This window comes from Danio rerio, chromosome 2 (genome assembly GCF_049306965.1).
Source record: "Danio rerio strain Tuebingen ecotype United States chromosome 2, GRCz12tu, whole genome shotgun sequence".
NCBI lineage: Eukaryota > Metazoa > Chordata > Actinopteri > Cypriniformes > Danionidae > Danio > Danio rerio.
Window position 1 is genome coordinate 40356585 of NC_133177.1, and position 25916 is coordinate 40382500.

Consider the following 25916-nt stretch of genomic DNA (forward strand, 5'->3'; position numbering starts at 1 on the left):
ACTTATAGTACTGCATTTATTTATTTAATCACATATTTGTTTCCTTATTATTAAATTTTTTGTATTATTATTGTTAATTTTATCTATATGTTAATAATATTTAGCACATTTAACTATTGATGTGTTAATGAATTAGTATATTAATGATTTATTATTTATATATAAAATCTACAGATATAAATAATAGATATAACTACTACAACGTATTAATATAAGGGTAACACTACAATAAGGGTTGTATTTTCATTATTGTTAGCTAATCCAATTACTAACATAAAAAATTACAAAACACTAAGCATCACAGTATTTTTTGTGTTAGTTAATGTTAAAGAAAATACATTTGTTTATTGTGAGTTTATGTTAACTTGCAGTGCATTCATTAATGTTAACAAGCATGAATTTAGATTTTAATAATGCATTAATAAATGCTGAACTATGGTTAATAAATACCGTACAAGTATACTTAGTTAATTTTAGCAAATACATTAACGAATAAATGCTTACTGTAAAGTCGGACCATAATTATTATATATATTGTAATCAACTTTAGGATTATTAATTTTATTCATCTTAATAAAAGGCTAGGTAATTTAGTAGAAACGTGTGGTTTTATTTGAACAATTAAATGAAGAATTCTTTTTAAACATGGACCCCCTGGAAAACCCTTTTGACACCCTGAGGGTTCACAAAACTGAGATGGACATCTTAGGCAGCAGTATTTTACTTGTTTACTAGTAAATGCATTAGCTGAGATGATGTAGATGCCAGGAGCAAAGCATGTCTTACCTCATGCTCCTCTCCCTCATGATTGATGCTTTCTGTTGAGTTCTTTTTGCCCAGAACTGAAACACAACAAAGAGAAACAAGAAAAGTCATTGCTCAATGCCCTGCAGACATTATTCATTTATACACAATTATTCGCAAGCCGCTAAACCAAACTGGGCACTTTGATAAAGCACAAAACAACAAGGAATTGAAATGTATCTGACCAGCACTGTAACTAAAGCCACAAGCTTGTTCCCGTCATTAATTCCAACAAACAAGCTTAATCTAGTGAGAAGACTCACGCCTGTGGGCTGCTCAATGCATCACTCTGTTTGAGTGCGAGCACACCTAATTACTAAGAGGAAACATCAGCTTAACCCATCCAGTCATTTCAAATCCCTCAAGATGAAAATCAGTGGCGTCAATGAGCCACTATAGATCGTACTGAATCAATTTAGCCACTTAATGAATGCAATAACTCAGATGAGCATTGTTTAACACCTCTGCATTACAAGCTTCTTTTTTAGTCAAATTGCTGACAATAAAACAAAGTCTGATTGACTTTGTATGTTTGCAAACTGATCTGTTGGTAAATGTTTATCTTAAAAAAGGTTGCAATCAGAATATGTACATTTTACAATTTAGGTTCAGGAAAGTTTACCAGATTGAACTTAAGTTGCAAAATATGAATACTGAACTGTTTAAATTACTAAACAATCTAAAAGTTGATCAAATAAATACATTGTTTATTTTATCAGATATACGAAAAATCTGAACAAGGCACAAGAGGCTGATTATTCATTGACCCGAGGCAGAATAGTTAGAACTGTTTGAAAGATAAATTAAATCTCAAAAAGGCATTCTTTCAAAAAATGATTACTCTGCAATTCAAATTCAAGTAAGAAAGAAAAATCTGATAGACCCTATATAGAATACATATATGACAAGGGCAAATATAGATGAGAGCCTGTCGTACCTTGATCTGGGTGCTCTGGATGAGTCGACCCTGGATCGATTCTTCCGATCATTGGGTCCTAGAAGAATAGTAAGAAGGTCAAGGACAGATAGACTGAGATTCAGAGTATTATTAGCAGTAATAGCATCTAATGTAAAGGTCTTGAACTAGAAAAGGAATGTGAATTGTGAATAGGCTCTCTTTAGAAAGTGCTTAATCCAACATGAATTATGGATTACTTTTAGCTTTCTTTTTTTAAAGTAATAATGTAAATAATTTCAGCAAAAAAATCTGCTTTAATGAAGAAAAAAAAAGTCACATACATAAAATCAAATATCAATATACATAAATCAAATGAACAACAAATTTAAATTTTAGATGAACAATTTAAGTAAAATGTGAAAACAAAAGTGTGAAATTTGTTGAAAGTGTGAAATTGCATTTAAATCTCTGGGATGTTTTGTTGCAATCCTGAGCTTTATAACCAACCACATTGGTTGGTTTCACTTACATGTTTGTTTGCCATTTCAGATTTTTTTAAATGCATTTTTTAAAGAGTCATTGAGATATACATAATACTGCTAAAAATACTACAGGTAAAACAAAACCATTATTTATGTCCGTGCACAACTAAAAAATAAACAAATTTAAGCCCATGAATGAAGAAAGGGCAATTTATAGATTTTTTTTCTTTTCGCCATCACACTACTCATAAATGTTGTTTGAATTTGCCACATACACGCATTGATCGAAACATCCATTTTATTGTTTACTGAGTTCTTATTCATTTTGCTGTAAAAAATAAACACACTAAAAAGGAATTATGATTGTATTTTTAATAGGAAACTTTGGATTTCTAGTGATGGTTATTATTTTTTAAACTGCAAAATATAATTGAAGCTAGACACCTGGAGAGCCACATATTTTTGGTCAAATAGCCATATGTGGCTAGCGAGCCATAGGTTCCCTACCACAGTTCAAGACAGTTTGTTAATCACTTTTTATTGTTCATTTTTAATTGCTAATAGTTTTAACCATAGAAACCTTAAATTGTAACTTCATTGATACTAATTACATTATTATTTTTATTTTAAGCCTTAAAAGTTACCCTAGTAATATTCCACTCATTTTTTCAATGAGCATTACAATGAGTGGCCTATAAAGGGTTAATTAATTGAAGGATTTGACACAATTGATAAGATCATGATAATAAAAGCTCAATGGAAATCAACAGAGAAGGCAAATGGTGCAAACTATTAGAAAAGCAAACTTCTGACCATGCGAATGCCTCACCTGTATTACCTGTCTACCACATTCTACTGTGACCAGCTTATGGCATTTCTTATGCACCAGAAGCTTACAGTTGATACACTTGTATCCCTGCCTGCCCAGACCCCAGATACGATCTGTGCAGATGGCACAATGAGCACGCTGTACAAAACAAAGTGACAGGCAAATTAAAGCAAACACAACATACTACAGAGAAATTAAGAATATATATATATATATATATATATATATATATATATATATATATATATATATATATAATAAGAGCATATACCCTGTTAAAGCGTTTGGCCTGAAACGCATGTCCAGTGGCATAGTAGAGTTTCCTCCAACGTCGAGCTCCCCGCCGGTATATAGACTCTGAGTACAACAAGTCAATAAAATCTATGCACCACTTACACAGAATCAATGCAGCCACAAAATGTATTTTTTTTTTAAATATGATATAAATATCAGAAAACACACATACTGTCTTCTCCAGGACAGGGCATGCCAGGTTTTTCAGGGACACAAGGAAACACTGTGGAGAGAGAGAGAGATTGTGAAAAAACAGCTCCTGCATGACCCCTCTGTGACCTCTCCTCTGTCTGACAGCGGATAAGGACTTTGGGTCAACAAACAGAGTCTGTCCAGGCCTACAAGGTCAGCCGGTGTGGACAGTGTCTATTGACGGACAGTCGGTGGGGGTGTTTTTCTGAAAGCCCTTGTGGCCAGCCGTCGTCTCCTCAGCATAACTAATGAACTCACCCAGCAGGCAGAAGAACAATGCATCTCTGTCAATTAGGCTTGCATGATACTTCAAAAAATGTGATATTGTTGAGTTTTGCGATAACAATATTTCCTGTGATATAACATTTACCAAGAGAAATTTTATTTTATTAGCTATTATTTAAAATCATTTATGTAATGATCCTAGTACATATCTATTTGTAATTCCTGTTTAAAGCAAATAACTATCTGTATATTCTGTTCATATCTATCTGCATGTACCGAATTATTAATGAAAACCTGTTCAGTATGTTAATCTATAAGTAAATCTCTTATTATAGTTAAGAAAACTTATATATTATGTTCACAGTGGATCCATCTGTAAAAATTACCCATAGTTTTCTATAGTTGCACTCATAATGTCTACCTATATCCTGGACTCCTGGATGGACCTAAACCGCATTTCGTTGCCTTGTACTTGTGTAATGACAATAAAGTTGAATATAATCTAATCAAATCTACGAATATAAACAGGTATAATTAACCTAGTTTAGGGGGAAAAAACAAGCTATGAACATTTAGACTTTAAAACAATGTGAAGACTATAAACCTTAACATGACATTTTTTTCTTATTGCCATTTCCCTGCTTCTGATATTAGTATTTATTTTTCAAATCTCTGCTCTGAGGCACTAGATTCACCTTTGGTAATAATAGCATCTACTGGGTACAAAAATAATTACAGGTATAAAAAAGATAAACCCTATATAAATAACCTTTGCATGCAACACAAATGCTTGGAACATAAAATAAAGTGAATTTAAGTCGCACCTCTGTGCAATACAGATATTGCACATACGATTATCGCAATAACAACAATTTTTCAGTATAAGCAGCCCTACTGTCAAACATTACCCGAATACTTTCTCATTTGTCCAATAAGCATCTGAAGACCTGTATGACTCTGTAGGGCTTGTTATGAATAAATAAACAAACACATATACCCGAGCCATAACATCAAAATGTGGAGCTTCATCAGAGCTCATCACTAGGGTCTTGACATGCTTGAAAGAATGCGTGTTATTATGACTCATGTAAAAATAAACTGTTGATGGAAACATCAAGATGTGCATAAATGGAAATCATAAACTGAGTAAAAAATGCACAAAAACTATGATGGAAACACTTTTACCAAACAAACTCCACTATACGAATAAAAAAAAAAAAGTCATGTGATTTTCTTTTAAGAGATCATGTGATGGTAAAAATGTGTGTGAATGGATAAACCAGCAGGTTAAGCACATTGTAAAACATCTGAAATGTTGTTTTGGTCATTCTAAAACGCCTTAACCATTTCAGCCTCCACGTGCTCCATGTCTCACGCCTTCAAACGGCACCACATGTTCACTGCAAGTTGGGATAGCCTTCTGAGGTGCAAGTCATTTATTAAATAAAGAAAACAATTACGCAGCAAATTCCATTTTTACTGTTGATATTTGGCAGCAGTTAATCAGACAGTGATGATTTTGTTCTCTTTGACTCTGCGTTATTTGCATGTACTTTATGCAATATTCCAGTTTCGCGCATACATTTAATTTGCATCTTTGGATGTAAACATAGCTAATGACAGCAAAAGTTGCCAATTAAAATGCGAAGAACACAAATAATTCTAAAGCCAAAAGGTCAACTAGAAAACCTTCTCATTAAGATTGTGTTACTTTTTTTCACATTGTTCAGGTTAAGGTGCATACAAACAATCAGAAAAACTATATGCTTGTTACTATATTTGATAGTGCATTGAAATAATCTCAGCTTTCAAATTATGATAATAATGAACTATAATAAAGTTTATAAACTAGTAAAAGTACAGAAAACACCATTAACAATAACTCCAATTGGTTTATTTCAATGGAACCTTTTCATAAACCTGTTATGAGGCATTAAACAGTTGGGACAGGACAGCAAGTTTACTGTTATTCTCACACAATTGTTTTTTCCTTTTTCTGAAAGTTTTTATACCATCATCGTGGAGTTTTTCTTTTATTATTTGAGCAAATAAGATTTTTTTTTCCAAACTTTTTTGTATTCTCCTATTCTCTGCGCTCTAAGTTTTTCCAATTATGATGACTTCTGCTACTGAGAAACCTGGAAATGTGAAAAGGGTCTATTGTTTCTCTCTTTGATTTAGTCTCTGGTTAATTTCTTCTGTTCAGTCTGTCATGATCAGACATCCACACAGAGTTGCTTAACAGCAGAAACTGAAGAGTAGCTCCACTTAAAAACAACAATGACTGTTTATCATGTTTGTTACAGTAAAACAGTTTGATTTGATAAAATCTACTCTATTAAGTGCTATTTACTAGGGCTGCACAACATTGGAAAAATATTAAAAAAAATTGTTATTCTCCAATTATATATTGCAATATGAATACAATTTCTCCAGATGACTTTATCATTTTAGTTAATTGTTTGGGATAATTCTGCAGGTGCATTTGCAAAAAACCTAAGAAAGATCTCTACAAGCATAAAAAAATACAATAAAAAAAAATATATAAACTGTTATTCATTGTTTTCCTGAATACTAACAGTAGACATAATAATACTGCATAGTCTTTGTTGTATAAATAATACAATAAAATTAATTGGTATTTAATTTAAAATTGGTTCAAATTCTTATGCCTGAATGTTTTTAAATCCCTTTAACGGTCACATGCCTCAAATATGAATGCAAATTATGAATTATAATCCAAAATCAACATTGCATATCATGCATTGTTAATGTATATTGTACAGCCCTACTATATACAACAAACAAAGGTAATGTAACTGATGTATCAAATTACATCTATGCCTATTTTCTTATTGCGAAGAAAACCAAACTACATATTTACATTCTGATCTAAACAGTGTAGGATGATGACGGGATGTTCTCTGCTCAGTTTACTGCTGCTCTGGGCATTTAAATTTTTTTCCAGAACAAAAAAAGAACTTTGCTGCGAGTACATCGGGGCCTCAAGACCTGGTGTAAAACTTCATCCCTCATAATTCTTTCAAGAATCGAGAGAGCACAAAAGCAAACGCACTCTAGCTAACCCACATCAAAAGCCAAATCCCAGCATACCGTGAATAATGAGCTCCGAGTCTTTGTTGAGTTCATATAGACGCAAGGCCTCCTCCAGCTCCAGCTGAGAAGAAACGGTGCACGGATCCCCTGAAATGACAAGCACAGAGAACGCTCAAACACAACTCTCCACCAAAGACATCAGCATAACTGACATTGCGAAGATACAAACGAGGCGAGTGAGGGAGAATTTAAGCAGGCCTGAGAAAGAGAAAAGAAACCGAGCGCTCTGATCATATGGAGCGTAAAGAAAATATCTGTTCGATTGACATCATAAAGCCGTAACATGGCCCGTGGTGTTGTACGAAGCTGACGTCAATGCTGTTGTCTGAAGAGTAGCCTGTGGCACCAACTTCTTGCACAGACGCACACGGCTTTCAATCAAACATCACAGAGAAGGCAATGAGCGACGGCGGGCATCGCTGCCAAGGCTTGCGCAGACAGACGGGATTAACTTCTCGCCATGACGGCCCGCTCAGATCAGCTATGCTAATGAGCAGCGTGACTCTGGGCTCAGCGTGGCACGGTGAAGATTTTGGTATTTAAATGAATTTTCTTCCATCTCCATTTCCCATCTCGCATGACTAATGCAGCAGTTAATCATCGCGCGCAGTCAATCTTTCCAGCATAAAACCCCGCTCCCTGCTGTGTGTTGCATTCAGATTCGCATTATTCCTCATGTAAAAGCCATCTATTTTAGTTCTGCCGGTGGAGTCCAGGGTAATTCGGAGACTTTAATGCAATCTGCCAAAAGTGGCTTCATTTGTAATATATAAAGTGCTGGTGCAAATGAGGCAGACGCTTCAGCAGAATGGCAGGAGGAAGCTTGTTGCTACGGCGACAGTTAAAGAAACAGAAGGAAAGGCCACGTTTACACCTGGCATTAACATCTGTCTCAAGGGATTTGATCAAGCGGACAGCACTAAATGCAGGTTCAAATAAAGTGCAAAAGATTTTGTGATGACTCGAATCCCATTTGTGGTTAGTTAAACACACACACTTTATTTATATCATCAATGCTGATGCATCCAGGACATACAACACAAAATTACATATTGCATAAGATGCAATAACATATTAAAATATGATAATAACAAAAATTTATTATGTTTAATGTCTAAATTGAATGAACTTGTCTTGAAAGAATTCAGACATGATCTACTGGGATTTTCACACACAACCATTTCTAGGGTTTATAGAGAAGGGTCTGAAAAAGGAAAAACATCTAGTGAGCAGCTGTTCTGTGGGTGCAAATGCCTTGTTGATGCCAGAGGAGAATGGCCAGACTGGTTTAAGCTGATAGAAAGGCAACAGAACTCAAATGACCAGTCATTATAACTGAGGTATGCAGAAGAACATCTCTGAACGCACAACACGTCAAATCTGAGGCAGATGGGCTACAGCAGCAGAAGACTACACTGAGTGCCACTCCTATTAGCTACGAACAGGAAACTGAGGCTAAAATTTGCACAGGCTCATCAATATAGTTTGGAAAAATGTTGCCTGCTCTGAGTTTTGATTTCTGCTGCAACATTCAGATGGTAGGGTCAGAATTTGGTGTCAACAGCATGAAAGCATGTATCCATCCTGCCTTGTATCAACGATTCAGGCTGGTGGTGGGGGTGTAATGTGTGGGGGATATTTTCTTGGCACACTTTGGGCCCATTAGTACCAATCGAGCATCGTATGAACACCACAGCCTATCTGAGTATTGCTATGTTTAATACCTAAATTGAATCAACTAGGAGCAAGCAAAATCATGTCTTGAATTAATTCTGGCACTAATATGGCCGTTCAGCATTAGTATAACATCGAAAAGTGCATTTTATTGTTAAACAGTAAAATAAACATTAAACTATTCATGAAGTGACCCTTATTCTCAAGCAACTAAGACGATAGCCTATAAAACAGCTCATTTAGAAAAATGGGTCAATTAACTGTAATAGCCAAAATTCAGTTTTAACAAGTAAAAGCTCTCTTTGGTTTAACAAGCTGTGTGTAATCATGAAACGAGTGAGAGGTTCTCTTTAGTGAAACCTGATCTAAAGAAGTCACTGGAGATTCATGTTAACCAGGAGTAAATGTCAATCTGTCTCGACTGACTGAGATCAGATCACCTGAGACAGATGCAAACACCTACTGTGAATAGAGCAAAGAGACACAAAAATGAAACAACAAACCTTCCTCATCAATCCATTTCATGGTGAAGAGCTGGTCATTGTCCATGGAGCACATATCACGCACCTCATTGCAGAGTCCCTCATAGGAGATCGAAGGCTCAAAATGTGTGATCATGATGTCCCTAAAACAGAAAAAAAAGTGACATTCATTAAAATCCTACATTTTAGGCCTGCAGGATATTAGAAAAATCTGACAATGCAATGTTTTGTTTTTCTGTGATGTGTATATAATTTCCCCAGATGACTTTAAATACCTCGATTTGGTATGAAACCATATACAGAATTTAATCAAATGTAAAATAGCAGTGCTTAGATTTCATTGCATAAATAAATCAATTGAATATTTTTTATTAAAGACTGGTACAATTTTCATGCCTGAATGCTTTAAACTCTCTTGATATGCTTTAATCACAGGCCTGAAAAACACATGCAAATAAAAAACTTTTGCTTTATTATGGAATAAATCTTCAATAACTGTGGCTCATGGTAAACTATATTCACAAATTCAACATTGCAGATCCTGCAATCTGACTACTACAGATGTACATATTTCCATATCAATGTTAAAACAATATATTGTGCAGCCCTACTCTTGAAAAATTAAGGTGGGGCGAGAGGAAAAATTTATTTAATCAATTAATAGTTCTCTAATATATATTAGGGATGCACTGATCAATCGGCTGGAGATCAGATTTGATCGGTACTCACTTATCTGGCTGATCACATGAACCAAACTTAATGTTAGATTACAGGTTTACAAGCAGAGTAATTTACATTATAACTTATTATGCATCAAAAATGCACTTCGAACTTTTTCTTCATTGAGGCATGTTGACTTATTCTTCCATCATTTGTTTCCAAATTGCATTGTCAGTCATGGTACCCAACCCCACCCCTAAACACAACATCATTGGGGGATGAGTAAATTGTACTTAACTGTACCAGTGAGATTGTAAGAATTCCCACCCCATCCACTAAATCAAAAACTTCTGAATTATCTAGAGATAGCATTGGTTATTTATGTTTCTATCTGCATCCCTGTAACAGCATGCAATATTGTGCTTATATAAAGTATGAAAAAGTACGACTGTGTACAATATAATTTATTACACCAAGAAATAAACAATAAAGGGTAACATTTTTTATTTTATGACCATTCGATATATATCTATACCATCATAATGCACAGCCCTCCTAAAAATATGATAAATAATTTTGTGTGTGATAATAAAAGAAATCTAAATACTATATTAGTACATTTTAAGACCAAAAACACAGTACATGGAGTATCAGAGATGGCGAGTTTCAAGGAAGCTGTAATACTAGCATATTCCCATAGCAGGAGGCACACAGCAGCTTCTTACTCTCTGTTGTCTACCGAGTTCACACTGTTTTGGTTAATTATTAACAGCAGGGAGTCTTTCCTGTCTACGAGCCAGTGCACTGACCCACACATGCCTGCGAGCGGCCACTGCAACCATCCCACACATCACCTTATGACGAACAAAAAAAAAAAAAGTGCTGCTTTTATCTGATCCAGGACTATTACGATTAAGCTACTGTACGAGACATAAAAGGCAGTTATGCATGTCCTGTGACAAATATCTCTGAGATTATGATAGCTCCGCATTACTAAACTACTAGTGTTTAGTTCATATTTACAGAGAGAGACAGATTTACTCTTATCATTGCATAAACGATATAACAATATTCTGGCATATAACTGAAGGTTTTGTGCCCACTATGTTAGTAGTGAGAGATGCATCCTGTGAAAGCGCAGCATCTCTGAAAGGAAGCAGCGAAGCCACATTCCTCTGTAGGGCATACATGGATCAGTACACACTGCTTTTACAACAACAAGCATGATGAGCAAACATTCAGTCCCATGGTCAAATACGACTTACAAGAAACTCAAACACGATTTTCTGAACCTGAATTTGTAAGGAAGCTTACGGGGACTGAAGTCAAGTACTATACTAGGAATAGCACACAAGGAAATATGACCATTCCTTTAAAGCAAACAATAGGTGTATTAAAGGGAAAAGTTCGCTGAAATGATGTCATCATTTAAGGTGCTTTCATACTAGTTTAGCTCATACTTTGTTTTAACTTCAAACAATTTATAGTTCTGATGAGCTTATAGAATGTCAGTTGACACTACATTAAGCAAACAATGATCATTAAATGACACCACACTTTTTAAAAAATAACTCTAACACATTTAAAATATGACCTTAAACTTTCCAGCATCTTTTAAAAAAAAACACAATTCAATATATAACTTCCAAAATGGTAAATATGCGGTCTGTGGCACTTTTTACCAATGCTAACATTGCAGCATTTTCGACTCTGGTATTAAACTATACCTGGCAACATCATGACTACAATTAAAAAAACAAGTGTTTGCTGCACATTAAGACTGCCAGATTTTACATTCATTTAAGTTATACTGCACCAGGTTCAGATGACACAACAGTTTTTGAGTCACGGATCGGACCATTTTTCGGATCATCAAAAAAAGGAAGGAGACAAATGTCAATTGCTTTCAATTTATGCAAAAATATTAGTGCAAAAGCCACTGGTTTTAACAAACAGAACTTAGAACCTTTAATTTTCATAAAAATCTAAAATCAAAAACAACCGGCTGAAAAAAAGGAAAATATTGAATACGAAAAATGATCTTTGCTACTTTTGCTGATGATGCTAAATATATAAATATAACATATTGTACAGAAAATCATCTTTATTTTCAATTAATGATTCAACAATTCACACTTAAAGTTTCATGTTTCATTAAAGTTTTATCATTTTTTAAAACCGGATTTCAGTCTTTACCATAAACATCAGTGTCTATATCTGAACTATAAACTCTTCTCCCAGTACTTACGTGTTATTTAATTGCTTGTAACGAACTGAAAGTGTAAAAACTGAATCTCTCTCGGTCAAACACAGATCTGAATGCAGCACTTTACACTGAATGCATTAATTCAGGCTAAACAGTGACAGAAAACACTTTTAATTAATAACCTAAGAAAGCATTTACGTAGGTCCCACCACAACCGTAATCCATAATCATTATATTTCACAAGGAAGCCATGATGCTTTCATACATGTGATTTGAATGACACTCGAGGCAATCTGTCTGCAATTGTTATAAATGTTGGATTAACCTACAAGTTTCAAAAGTTATTAATCCGTCATTAAACATGTGCGTTCCGAACTGTGGGTTGTGATCTGTACAGATCACTAACAAACCGTGATCGGTTACACCCCTAACCAACAGGGGGACAATAAATATATATATTTTTTTTTTATTTCAAATTAAAAGAGCTGTCAAAAGGTTGAAAAAAAAAACATATTGACCAATCAATACAGATTTTTTACGTTTTTTAAATGTCCAAACCCATCTCATTGATAGACATTACTGTCAAACAGATAACAATATTATGGAATAAACTGGCAACATCTGTATTAAAGAGAAAAATCACTTCATTTAGAAAATAAAACAGACAACAGTAACCTTACTTACAGGAGCTGCTCAATGGTTACATAGTTTTCTCTCTACGGACAAAAAGCCTTGTTATTTACAATACAAACTGTGCCTTTTAAATCATATTTTCTGCGGGGGACAGATCTCAGACAGTCACTGACTCATTAAGATGTACACTTATTCCAACATAGCAACTATCACAGTTTCTTTTAATCAAACTAAACCTAAAAAGCATTGACCTTATTCTTTGACGTGGAAGTGTGTTCGTTTTTGCGATTGTTTTAGAACTCCTGATTCATGTGAGAAGTGAGTAGAAATAATTAATGTCAGAAAACAATCAAACTACTTGCTGTAAAACCAAGTAGAATACCATAACAAAAAATAGCAGTTTGTAACATCAAGTAGCCTAATGAGCTGTTTTTTTTATTTTTTTTTACTTTATTTTTATACATTAAAACATTTTACAGAACAGAACATTCAGTGACAGCAGTGATTATTAAAAGAAAAAAAAATCACAGTAGCCGCAGATGTAAATCAAAATAAATTACAAAAAAACAAAAACAAACGTACAATATTTTCAGTTTCAAAGGAGCTAGAAATTCTATGTCCTATTCAGATACAATGTAACAGGTGCCCATCTTTGTTTAAAATATCCAGTTTTAGTTGAAGTTGAGCAGTCATATACTCCATTCTATATATACATTCAAGTTTTTCTATCCACTGTACTATTGATGGAGGGTGTGGCTTCATCCAATTTATTGTTATGGTCTTTCTTGCACTGAGTAAAAGTATATGTAGTATATATCTCTGTTTTTTATTATATATATCCTGGGGTATCCCTTCAAGCAAGAAAAACAGGGGACTAAAAGGTAGATCTATCTGCAGAATTTTCATTATCTCAATCTTTACCCCTTGCCAAAATGCACGTATTTTCAGACATTCCCAAAATATATGTGCGTGATTATAATGAGCTGTTTTTAATGTCTAAAAATGAATGGAGGTAAATAAGACCTGAAGTCTCGAGTCAAAAAGATTCAAATGGCTGCAACCGCTTGTTCATGAAGAATAAGGTAAATAAATGCACTCATGCAACATGGATTTTTTGCTTTAAATGCTATTACAGTATTTAATGTTAATTACATGAACAAATAAAACTTTACAATTAAAGTGTTACTATAAACATATTAAAATTGGAATTATTAAAATTAATATTAACAATTTAGTGTTCTCACAAATTAGAGATTGGTAATGCATATGAAAAATCAAGAAAAAGTTTAAAGAAAATAATTTTAAGTGACAATCTTAACTATTGCAGACAGAGAAGGGGCCACGAGCCAAGCACATCTCTACTGTGGAAAATGTTTTAGCTTAATAGTTGCAATATAGGTCAAATCTGAAATGCTTATTACAGACATACTACATGTGACCGAGAGAACAGAAAAGGATCAGCCATGAGTGGTAGAAAGAGCAATAAAAGGAAGAACTAAGGCAAGAGGAGGAGAATAAAGACTGAAATTCATCTTAGCCAGGCTTCAGGGGCTTTTTAATCAGAATATAAAAGGTGCAGAGAGTAAAATGTTCTTCAATTTATTCAGTGGTCTACTGCAGTGGTTCTCAAATAGTGGTATGCATACCAGGCTTCCTTCGAGTGGCACACAGACTATCGCTGACTAATTAAAGTAAAAAAAATGAACACACTTTCAACCCTTTGATGCATATGATAACACTGATGTGATTAGTAAATTGATAGGCTAAACCTTTTATTTTAATTTTTATTTTATTATGTTTGTTATGTATTCTATCATCTGAAGCTAATCTTCTCCCAATATTTGTAACGCTTGTTGGGGGCATATCCGTTTTTTAATATCCCAATGTTGATTGGTATGATTTAATGAACTGCTTTTCTGACACACAAAGCTTACTCTAACACGCAGTCAGCAGATCTAATTGAAAATTTAAATATGCAAATCATCTATTTCAAATATGTTTAGATTTCAAAGATAAACAAATGCATGCAACATATTTCAAAAATGAAAGATTTTGAGAAAAAGAGTTTATATACGAATATGATGACATATAGCCTATATTTATGAGGCCCAAGGAACATTTCAGGTTTTAATGAATAGGCTTTTATATGTTAATACTTTACATTTAAGTACAGCAGTTTTCTTTTAACTTTTTAAGAACAGTGCTGTTTTAATCTACTTTTAAAAGCACATTTAACTCAAACATTATTTATTTTTTTACATGTGAGCACAGTGCAGTGTAAATGTTCCAACGATTTAAAATGTTTTAAGTGGCTGACAATAGGCTTGGGCGGTGTCCAAATTTTGAGACCGTCAAACCGCCTCCATATTTTACCCCGGTATCCGGTATTACCGGCGTAATAAAAAAAAATTATGACGTAAGGCTCAGACAGCGTCACCAAACTGTTGGCTTGAGCCTAAACCATTCAGAAACTGAATACATTCTATGCGACCTTAGGCAGAGAGAGAGAGAGAGAGAGAGAGAGAGAGAGAGAGAGAGAGAGAGAGAGAGAGAGAGAGAGAGAGAGAGAGAGAGAGAGAGAGAGAGAGACAGACAGACAGACAGACAGACAGACAGACTTACTCTGTCTTACACAAACACACACACATCTCTCCCGCGATTTATTCAGAAATTTACTCCCACACCGTAAGAAATCTGGCCGGCTCCCGCGGGAATGCAGAGAGCTGTAATCGGGCCATAAAAATTATACCCGATAGGTCCCGAGTCCGACACGTACATTTTGATTGACAGCTTTATAAAGCCCGAGCCCTCACAGCTCTAATGCATTTTTTCAAGAATGAGTCATTTATATGTTTTAACAGCATTTATTCGTAACAAACGTAGACTATATCCCACTTGAAAGTTGGAACAAAGAAATAAAATAAGTCCTCTGTAACATCGTAACATCTCAGCACTCTATAGGTCTACATGCACTTAGCCTTTAAATTGGCCAACACACCAATGAAAAGAAATCTTGCTTAACAAATCAAATAAACTCTAAATGATGACGGGTATTTTGGCAGTAACTAAATTGAAGCTGAATATTAAAAGAATAATGCCACCATTAGCCTGTATACTCTGTCTACATTATGATTATATGGTTTAATTAATATTTATTTATAATTTAAAACCCTTTACTCACCAAGATTAGGCTACGTGTGTTTGTGGAGGAACATTATTAAATCCACTGGCTTTAGCGCAGTCTTGCGCTCATGTGCGTCCAGCAGCACTGAACACCGTTTCACTGCTACTGCTACAGGCCGAGATGCAGAGTTCTGATCTGGCTGATTTTGCAAGTTTTAGGTAGGATTGTTTATTCATCTTATACCAGTCAGGAACATCCATTTAATTTTCCATGACCGTAGTTTTAGGGTAGCGAGTGGCCTCGTCATTTTACCTGTCAGCTTGCGGTTTAGGGCTCTACCGTAATACGCAGTGTATGAGCGACCGCTAAATACCTGCGGCTGGAATAACCGCTCTTTCTGACTGGCTTGACCGCCGTCAAAATTCTCTTTTTTTACTACTTCGTCATAATTTGCTTCACCTTTGCAGGGATGGATTTTAATGCAGGGATTTGGATTTTTTTCGGGTCTCGCCGGGTTCGGGCAAAGATCTTCAGCTCTAATGCAGACCTCTCGTTCATATTAACCACGTCTCCCTTCTGTTCAGTCGAAACTGCCAAACTGCAGGACACTTTGAAGCGCGACTCGTCACGTCACGTCTCCCTGTCCCTCTCACCCTCTCCCCCTCCCTCTTCCTCTATCTCTCTCCTCCATACTGTCCCGTGATGACAACCACACACACGTTTTTTAGGCATTAAATAAAGGATATTTAATATTTTATGACGGTATAACGGTATTGAAACTGACACCGTTGCTATTTTTAGATCCCGCGGTATACCATAATACCGTAATATCGCCCAAGCCTAGCTGACAATAATAAATACTCATAATAGAAATTAATCTGCCCGCTTTTAAACTGTGCAAAGTTGTAGCTGCTTAATTAGGCCTGCTACGCTACTGTATTTTAATACTGATCATAATGGTGGTACTTGGAGATAGGGCTATGCGATTAATCCAAATTGAATCGCAATCACAATTTGAAAAGTTGTGATTAGTTAAATCGCACAAGGCTGCAATATAAAATATATATGTATATATGTAAACAAAAATAATAAATAACATTTTCAAAAACAGTCTGCTATGCTTCAGAAAATTACACATGCTAGACATTCTGTAAAGGTGTTGTGAGGTATCACAGACACGGTATCGTTTTTCATGAACTACGCCACATTACACAAGAAGAAAAGACTGAATCTTGTATCACGATGTCCATTTGTCCTCTATGGCTTCCCATGACACCCTATGTCAAGGAAATCGAGCCGAAATCATGTGATCTGACCGGGGCTTTATAACTAGCCAACTGAGTGAGCACTTTCATTCAGCTCAATCAGAAATGCACTACTGAACTTCGGCCACAATAAAAAAAGAAAACAAACAGGAAAGCGCTAACAAGTGGAATTATAGCGTCTGCTTTTCCAGAAGCATTAATAGACAAATTAATAAAAATTAAAAACAGTATTTGTTATATGGGAATATTTTGGTTTCAAAGTCACAGACGCCAAACAAAAATAGGCAATTTTTAAGAGCTGTTGCAGAAATGTTTACACTGCTTAAAGACTATTGAGCTAAAACTTAAATTAAATTAAAATCAACTTGAAGCTTGTACTAAATTTTAAATCAAGTTGCAATATGTAAAATAAATAAATAAATAAATAAATCGCAACTAGATATATTCCCCAACTGGCACAGCCCTACTTGGAGAGACCATTTTTTTCTGAGGTGATACTTGCTGAAAAAAGTTTGAGAACCACTGCATTCAGGCAGAAACCTGCCATTAAGGCCTCCACACAATCCCTGATTCCCTCAATCACATCCACAGTAGAAGTTTATATGGAAAGGGGGTTGAAACTGATTCAAATACTGTCTAAACTGACCTACTGGAAAAACAACAGAAACCAGAGAAAACACACATTCAGACACAAATGGTGGGTTTCAAGATAGTCCACACCCTGAAATTCTGACCGTCTATTTTTATACAGCATAGATCATCAATTCATGCTCACTCCAGAGTTTTCAAAAGGATTTCATATCCTAAAGAATTTAACTTTATTCACTGAAACACAGATTTCCAAACTAAAAGATTGTACAGTGGCCTGTGGCATGGTAAACCTGTCGGTTCCTTACAATGATGGTAAATAAATTCTTATCAACAAATTCACCTGAAACAGAAACTGACTAGTGTCAAGACAAATGCACATATACTATAGGACTGAAGAGTAAAAAGAGCACTCAGTCTCCAACAGGTCTGACAAAAGATACTTGTCATACAAGTTTTTCAGGTGCATGACAAGAGGAAGCGTCATCTCGAAGAAATAGCTGACTAAAAATCAGTTATACATAAATGTGCTTTATTATTTACATCAAGTAAAAATATTTCATAATAACTACACCTTTTTCCAACAGGTCACTTTTCCCCCTAGCTTACACTGTTATACAGAATCTTCTAAATGTGACAGATAGTGAGTCGGCTTTGTGACAGGGAAAGCCCTAAGATGAAACAACACACCATATAAACCACTGTTATCTTAACAGTAAATCACTGTGTTTATGTGAACAACTATAGGTGAAGACGAAAGACGAGATACAGAGAGAGTAATGAAGAAACAGCTCATTTGTTATGGTTGGTTTCAGTTGACAACTTCATCAGAGTTTTGTTTTGAGCTTAGCTAACGTAGCTTGCTAGCTGGCTTTTCATTGGTTTCTGAAAATTTGCACCGTTGAGAATAAGTGAGAATGCAATTGTATATTTAAATGGTCTCACTGGCTACTTACCCTCTGTAGTAGGCTTTTACCCGGACTTGGTGCGGGTTTTCTCCGGGGTGGGACATGGTGCTGTCCCGCAGCGTGGGCATTATGGACTATCCGTACTCCTGCTAGCTTAGCTAATGATGCTAGCCAGCTATCGTCTGACGAGGAAAAACTACCGGAGTTTTAAAACTAAACGTATTCTTTGGACAGCAATAGTGCCGTCTCCGGTTAAATAAACAGCCTGGCTGAAATATAATTAGTGAAGTTCAAACGGAAATTAATCGGACTACTAGAAGTTCTGTCAGACGGGGAAACACTCCCTTCTTCTGTCGCGCAGGCCTCGAGACGGACTGATCCAAACAGCGGAATGTGGAGGGGGAGGATGAGAGGGGGATTTCCAGAAGAAAAATATTTTACAGTAACAGCGATTGATTGTCACACAACAAAAAAAAAAAAAACTTGTGACTGTAGTTTTAAAAAGGGTACAAATGCTAGGCATCTGCAATATTGCTGATGATAGAGTATTATGGCAATATGGTTCAATGGGTCTAGTTGAATGGGAGAGTCTGGTAACATTCCGATTATACCACACAGAAATTGAAGAGGGTGGAGAACAGTAGCCTTTATAGGAAGTACATTACACTGCTTTTTGTGGGTCTATGAATAATTGAATTTAGAGGGATGCGATTAATAAAGAAATTAACACTTCTGTTTAATTCTTACCTTCTACTTCCCAGAGTGAACGTACTAAAAAATCCAGCCGCAAAAACTTCATAGCCTTTTAATACTCGGACAAGGGCAGTTTCTTAAACTGTGTACAATATTAACAGGGGCAGTTCTTAATAATAGAGGGCCCATATACCTAGATAAATAAAAATTGTCCCTGTTTTTCTTTATTAGGATATTTTTACTTTTGAACTTGTAAATCGTCACACGTTTCCACATCAGAAAAAAAAGCCTTATATTTAACCAATAAATCAAAATCTTAGCAATGCTAAATGACATCTCCTTTACCCAATAAAACTTCAAAATATTTGCCATTTGCTTTATATAGCCTAATTGGAAAACAGAAACTAAATGAGACATATCAGCACACATTATGCTCTCAAGGCACGATGGTATGAAGGACGAAACCTGCAAAAACAATAAATAAATACGCCAATATATAAATAAATTAGTAAATAAATCTATAAGTCCCTGCATAAATAAAATAAATAAGTAATAAATAAATAATCAAATAATCAAATAAATGAATAAATGAATATTAAAATCCACAAATTCCTGCATAAATAAATATTTAAATGAATAATGCGGGTAGGCAAATTATTAAATAAATTACACAAAAGTTGAGGAATTAGGAAAATGCTAAACTGAAAGTTTATTTACCCTCTTTCAAATGTTTATTCATCTATTTTCATTAGCATGTTGACTTGAGGAAAAGTAAATACAGAACTATGTTCAAGAAATGAATAAGCGTTTGAAGGGGGAAATAATCTTTTACTTTTTCCCCCAATATTTGTGTAATTTTATATACATTTATTTATTTGCATATTTATTTATTTTTTAATAATTTATTAACACAATAATTTCTATAGGGAAAACACTATCTATTAAGCTAACATCTATTAAGTCTCTTCTTCATTAAGTCTCTTCTGCTCACCAAACCTGCATTGACTCCAAAGTACAACAAAAACAGTCCTATTATTATTATTATTATTATTATTATTATTATTATTATTATTATTATTATTATGTTTATCAATGTTTATTAACATTTAAATTCTTTTTTTTATTTGATGTTTAAAAATATCGAAAGACCAGCATTTATCTGAGATAAAAATCTTTTGTAACATCATATTACAACATTGAATAGCTGAAAGATAGTTTTTTTGTCAAAAGCCGCTTTTCCACTATCGTGCTGAATCGTTCTTTAAACAGAACTGTTCCATTCCGTGCCAAACCGGGCCAGACAGCACGGATACGGTTTCATTTTCCACTGTCGTGCTGCGACAAAGCTCTTTAAAACATTACACAAAACGCATCAGTACACAGCAAATTCATCAGAGTTAAATTCTCGGTGTTGAAGCATTTGAGAGTAAAGTGTTGACGTTAAAGAGTTAGATTTTGATAAATGAATATTATAAGAGTTAGAATTGATTTTATTCAGTGCGAAATCAAGGAGTTATCTTTTCTACACTTGGTGGAGTTATTTCCAACATCCGGGAATTCATGCAGCCCCAGTCACAGAAGAATTTTCCAGACGCCATTTTCCATCTGAGGTTTAGAACAGCAACTGGTGAGTCAAACTACCTAAATGTTGGTATTTTACTTACTTTCTTTGAGGAAATACAGTTGTAAACATGTTGTTAAGTTAATAACTTTAGAATGGAGTGACAATTTTAAACTTCTGCGGTTCATTCATGGTCGTTTGTGTATCTAGCTTAACGTTAACTGCATTACTATTGACTTCTTTTCAAGAATGTTTTTATATGTGCTCACGCATACATAGTGCATAAAAACATAAAATGTACATGTTCAACACATTTCTGTCACGCTTAATGCCATTTTGTGCGTTGTTACCATCTGTAAAATAAAATCGACACTTCTCCTTTAATTCCAAGCAAACTAGCGAGGGAATCCCCGGAGCAGCCTTACGTTAGCCTAACGTTACTCTGCCCGGATGCTAACGGCAACACAGGACGGTTTCCATGAGCTCTGAAGAGTTTCTAAAACATATCTGGTGAGTAAATGAGCATATGCTTACTTGTAAAAGGCTTCCTGACTGAAACATATGATTGTTTGTTATTCGTGTACGTTAATTTGGTTATTTTAAACACCGCGGCCCTTTTAAACTGGTTCATTCGTGGCCGTCCATATACCGTTAGTCCATAACTTAGACTCGTGTGATAACGTAAGTTACGCTTGAATTATATTAAGTGTTGACAACCATTAAAGTCGGAATGTTAACATTAATGTCTTTAAATGACCGCGTTTGCACTTTATCAGACATTTAACGTTACAGAAGTCTCCCGGAAGTTGCGGGATTAACGTTAACGTTATCCCGCAAATGCACAGAGACTCCCAGATGCCCAAGTAGATGCCCGCAAATGAATGATAATCTCCCGGAAATCGCGCGTCTTCCGCCCGGTCATTAAACACTTTGCACGCCCCTCTCCACCGCATCCCTCCCAGCTCTTCAGGTACGTCGCGCGCAAGTCACCCCCACCGCTCTTTAGGTACGACGCGCGCAACTCATCCCATTGCTCTTTAGGTAACGTTACTCATCTCTCCTGCAACCTCCCGCAAATCAACTCTGTATCCCCCGAAAATGACTTTTCCCAACTCGGGATGTCTGACGTTAGTAAGTTAGGCTATTTCTGTTGTCAGGAACATCTTAGTCAAGCTTTTTCTCCCGCATGATATTGTGCTTAAAACTATAGGCTAAACTTAGCATGTACTGTACACAACATTTCCGTTTTATTAGTGCGTTGTAAACAGCCACCTGTCTGTAAAATTAATCAACTGATTCATATTTGAGCAGCCTAATGATGATACAGGTTTGATTTGTAGATTTATTATCAATAATCAACATCAGAATCAAAAGATATGTGAAAATGTGTGAGGCATACTTTGTGATGTTCATCTCTCTTTTTTATCTGAAGGTAATGCATATGTGTTAGATACTAATGTGTTGTTGTTTTTTAACAGCCACAGTTCTCTGTACAATAACACAAGACCCTGTGACGGTGGCTGATTAGAGACGGATGGTGTATTTCCAGAGTTGGTGAAATGACCAAGCACACCTTCTTGGTCATATGTGGTGATAATAATGAAGGTATGTTTGATAAAGTTCTGTATTTGTTTCACAAAGCTGAGAGGGTATTAGAGCATTAGAGAATAACAAATGACATGAAGTTAATAAGTTTTGTATTGTGGGTGAACTGTTACTTAAATAATGTTTTGCTCTTTGCTTTGCACTTTTCCTCTTCTGCTTATCCTAATATTTTAGATTATATTTGGACCTGAAACATCTGCTAGACTCCAGGAAAGGTGGCGTCAATACTGGACCTGAAAGGGCCTAACAAGTTGAATCTGGTAAAGAAACACGCACGCACACACACACACAAACACACACACACACACACACACACACACACACACACACACACACGCGCACGCTTACAGAAAACTGTAAGTTTATGAATATTTTTTACACTGTGGCCAATATTTTGGGGAAGTCAGCATCACTAAATGATATAAAAGATTTTAAGCTCCTCTAAATTTTGCTCCAAGTGTTGTGTTAAATTGAGGATTCTGGACAGACAGCTGCCTGTTTTTCCAGTTCTAGTCATAGTGGTTAACCTAATTGTTTTTGGAGATCCAACAGTGATATATGTGTTTTTTCTACTTTTCCATATCCTGTCACCTCAACCAGATGGGAGAGTCAAGTTGTGGATCATCATGAAGATTTTCAAAAGGTGAGTTTAGATTTCTTGAATGTTTTATTTACTTTAAATGTTCTTTTAAATATATCATAGAATTTGATTGCAATTTGTTTTCAAACATTTTTCTTAGTCATGCTGGAGTCTTGAAGAGTTCTTAGATGAGCATCACCCTATATCCGTGCATCAGGAACCACCAGATGAGCGATCAGCAGCTACTACTGTACATCGTCATGGATAAAAAGGTCATCCTGTGGCTGGGAAGCACATCTTTCACAGGACATGCTTGATGAGATTTCCTAGCTCCAGTTTGTTTTCACACAAGTTTACAGCATTTATACCTTCATTTTAAACTGCTGTGTTTGATATGGAGGACCAAGGAAACACCAGAAGTGAAAGATTTGCACGCCAAGTTGTTTAAAATGTAATTTCAGAAGAAAACTATGAGTGACGCTATATTGAACTTTCAAATTGCTCTGATGAAACATCAAGTTTGGACATCATATTTTGTTGATACTGTCTGTACTAATAAAACATTTAAAGCATATTTGGCATTGTTGCATTTTAAAAACTGAATGAATTGTTGAAGTGGTGGATGTTTTCAAATAAAATGTTTTTTTATTTTGTAATTTACAGTCTATTTGACCTTTTTACCATATTTACACTCAAGAGAGTTGAATAAAATAACAATATATTACACCAGGCGGTGTTAAATATAGTTACATTTTTTAACTCTGCCCTGAGTTAAAATTAACACTTACTTCGGTGTCAATGTGCCAACCCTTTTGAAAGTGTTGATTTAAGTCTGTTTTGAGTGGACCCCATGAGACACTTTCAAAGTGTTGAAATTAACACCCATAGAGTTGTTTTGGGTCCCCATATTTTGCTGTGTAGTTGCCTTGGTAACGCAATGTAAACGGCTCCCTTTGTTCAATTAAAGTTAAATAAGAGCCGAAACTATTTATTTATTATTTTCATAAAAGCAAAAGCAACCATGTGACTAAACACTGTTATGCCGCTCTATCATATAGGGGTGCTAAATATAGGTACATGTGCACCCTTTAATATGTTGCGCAGCTCTGGCTAAATTTTATTTGGAGGGAAAATTACCAAAATGTAACGTGATGATTGAAAATAATTGGAGGGGAAATACATAATATTTAAAATCTCTGAACATAACAGAAAAATAAACAATGATAAGACAACAATAATATTGCATTTGCATTATAGTGGCAGAAATATAATTTTGGACAGGCCTTGTCAAAGGTGAGCGGGCACTTTCACTAATAAAAACACAGCACTTAAATTATTTCTTTTTAAACAATTATTTAAATTACACTGCGTTTTTATATAAAAAGTTGATAATGATATAAAATATACTACATTTTGATGGTAAAATGAAACCAATTAAGCGATGGCTGTTATTTGTTTTACTATTCAAACATTAAATAACGAATGCAGCAAGTGAAAAAAAACGAATATGAAAATATATCGCAGGATTTAAAGCATATAAAGCACTATTATATTTAGCAAAATGATGCTCTATTATCTTTTTATTTTGATCATTTTATTTTTATTATTATAATTATTTTTGTGTTCATAATTAACTAACAAGCTGTAGGCGAATTATTGCTAGACGTTTTAGAAAATATTTGCGTAGCTATAATAAAGATCACCACAAAAAAAAAAAAAAAACACAGAAACATGTTACATGCCTCATAAATGTCATATAACTTATGTATAATTGAATCATATAATTGCCTATAGCTGAAATGATAAAAATTGCTCATTTTATTTTTATAAAACATTTGTGAAAACGTATTGATATTTTTTAAGTAAAAGCAATACTGACATTCAAGAATCCATATTTATTTAATTCATTCATTCTTTTGACTTGTTTATTAGTGCATATGCTATAATATAAATCATACAACAGTACCTTGGACAGTTACAGTGCCGCTCCGTAAAGCTTTCAAGCAAAGTCTTTTGGACGGCCGACATTACAACACGAACACGCCGTCCTTCAGTTGGTCTCGCCGGTATTAACAAGCTGTCCTGGCTTTGAATTAAAAAGTGCAATTATTTCCTCGTTGTTAAAAGAGTCTGCAAGTTCGTGTTCCATGGATATAGTGATGTTGTTGTGGAATTTGGACATCGACGATGCAAAGCGTGACTTTATTCGCTTTATTCGATGCGCAGCAGGAAAAAAAAGTCAGCAGCGCAAGTCGCTTGCATGTCTCTCCCGGATCAGAGCGAGTTTTGTGCTGTGGAATACAGCGCTGCGTGCAATAAACTCACATGCAAGCGATGTAGGTCTGTATTCAAGTCAATAAAATAATAACTTTAATGAATAAAATATCTTCGTAAGAATGTGATGAGTTATTCACTTCTCTTCCAGAGACTGCTCTATGGTTTTAAAATCCTTTACAAATATCGTTTAGACCTGGATCATTATTTTATATTAAATGTACTGTAGTTTATTGAGGATGTCTGATGACTAGCGCGCTTCTGCTGAGCCAGCTGTGGTAGCTTAGCAACCGAGTCGCGACGTCAACACACAGAATCTGTCAGCACAGTTCAGCACGGTTGTCTAACCGTGCCGAAAATTCCGGGCCAAGAACGGTTTGTAATCGTGCCGCGCCGTTCCAGGCTCAGTGGAGAAACAACCGTAACCGTACCGAAGTGTTCTTAGAACGGTTTGGCACGATAGTGGAAAAGCAGCTATAGATTATTGTAAAATTAGTAGTTTTATATACCAAGGATACTATGAACAAAAGTGAGGATAAAGTCATTTATAATTTTGTACATTTTTAATTCTGGCAAATGCAGTTCTTTTGAAATTTCTAGTCATTAAAGAAAGCTGAAAAAACTCCTCCCTGTAAGTCTGTCCGCTTTGCCCACCAGGATGTAGATGTGTGTCTGATGGACTGAAATCCCACCTGAAAGAAGCAGAGGAACAGGAAGCTAAAATACTTAGAAATGCAAATGAATATGGTATCAGCAAGCTATCAGAAAATAAGCAGCTGTGATCATTGTAATGTGTTTTGTCTCTGCTGTGCAGTCTGTTGT

General features: G+C 35.1%; 1 protein-coding gene and 2 long non-coding RNA genes across 4 annotated transcripts in view; 2 read left to right on the plus strand and 1 right to left on the minus strand.

The window, feature by feature from the left end:
* prkci (protein kinase C, iota) overlaps window positions 1-18762 on the minus strand; it is a 36606-nt gene extending 17844 nt beyond the window's left edge. Inside the window, 8 exon segments of the mRNA NM_131855.2 lie at window positions 787-842; window positions 1742-1799; window positions 3014-3151; window positions 3285-3370; window positions 3480-3530; window positions 6839-6928; window positions 9019-9140; window positions 18430-18762. Coding sequence (NP_571930.2) covers window positions 787-842; window positions 1742-1799; window positions 3014-3151; window positions 3285-3370; window positions 3480-3530; window positions 6839-6928; window positions 9019-9140; window positions 18430-18509 — 681 coding nt within the window. The 5' untranslated portion in view covers window positions 18510-18762.
* LOC141378595 (uncharacterized) overlaps window positions 18116-25916 on the plus strand; it is a 10989-nt gene continuing 3188 nt past the window's right edge. Inside the window, exons 1-2 of the long non-coding RNA XR_012393474.1 lie at window positions 18116-18277; window positions 25909-25916. The exon at window positions 25909-25916 is cut by the window's right edge and continues 411 nt beyond it. This is a non-coding gene — a long non-coding RNA (uncharacterized lncRNA). The remainder of the gene's footprint in view (window positions 18278-25908) is intronic.
* LOC141378591 (uncharacterized) lies at window positions 20465-23393 on the plus strand. Of its 2 annotated transcripts, XR_012393456.1 has the most exons (6): window positions 20465-20701; window positions 21027-21145; window positions 22114-22240; window positions 22415-22500; window positions 22841-22883; window positions 22981-23393. It is a non-coding gene; the product is annotated as an uncharacterized lncRNA (long non-coding RNA). The 2 variants fall into 2 exon arrangements; XR_012393460.1 differs by lacking the exon at window positions 21027-21145 and having other exon boundaries at window positions 20664-20701.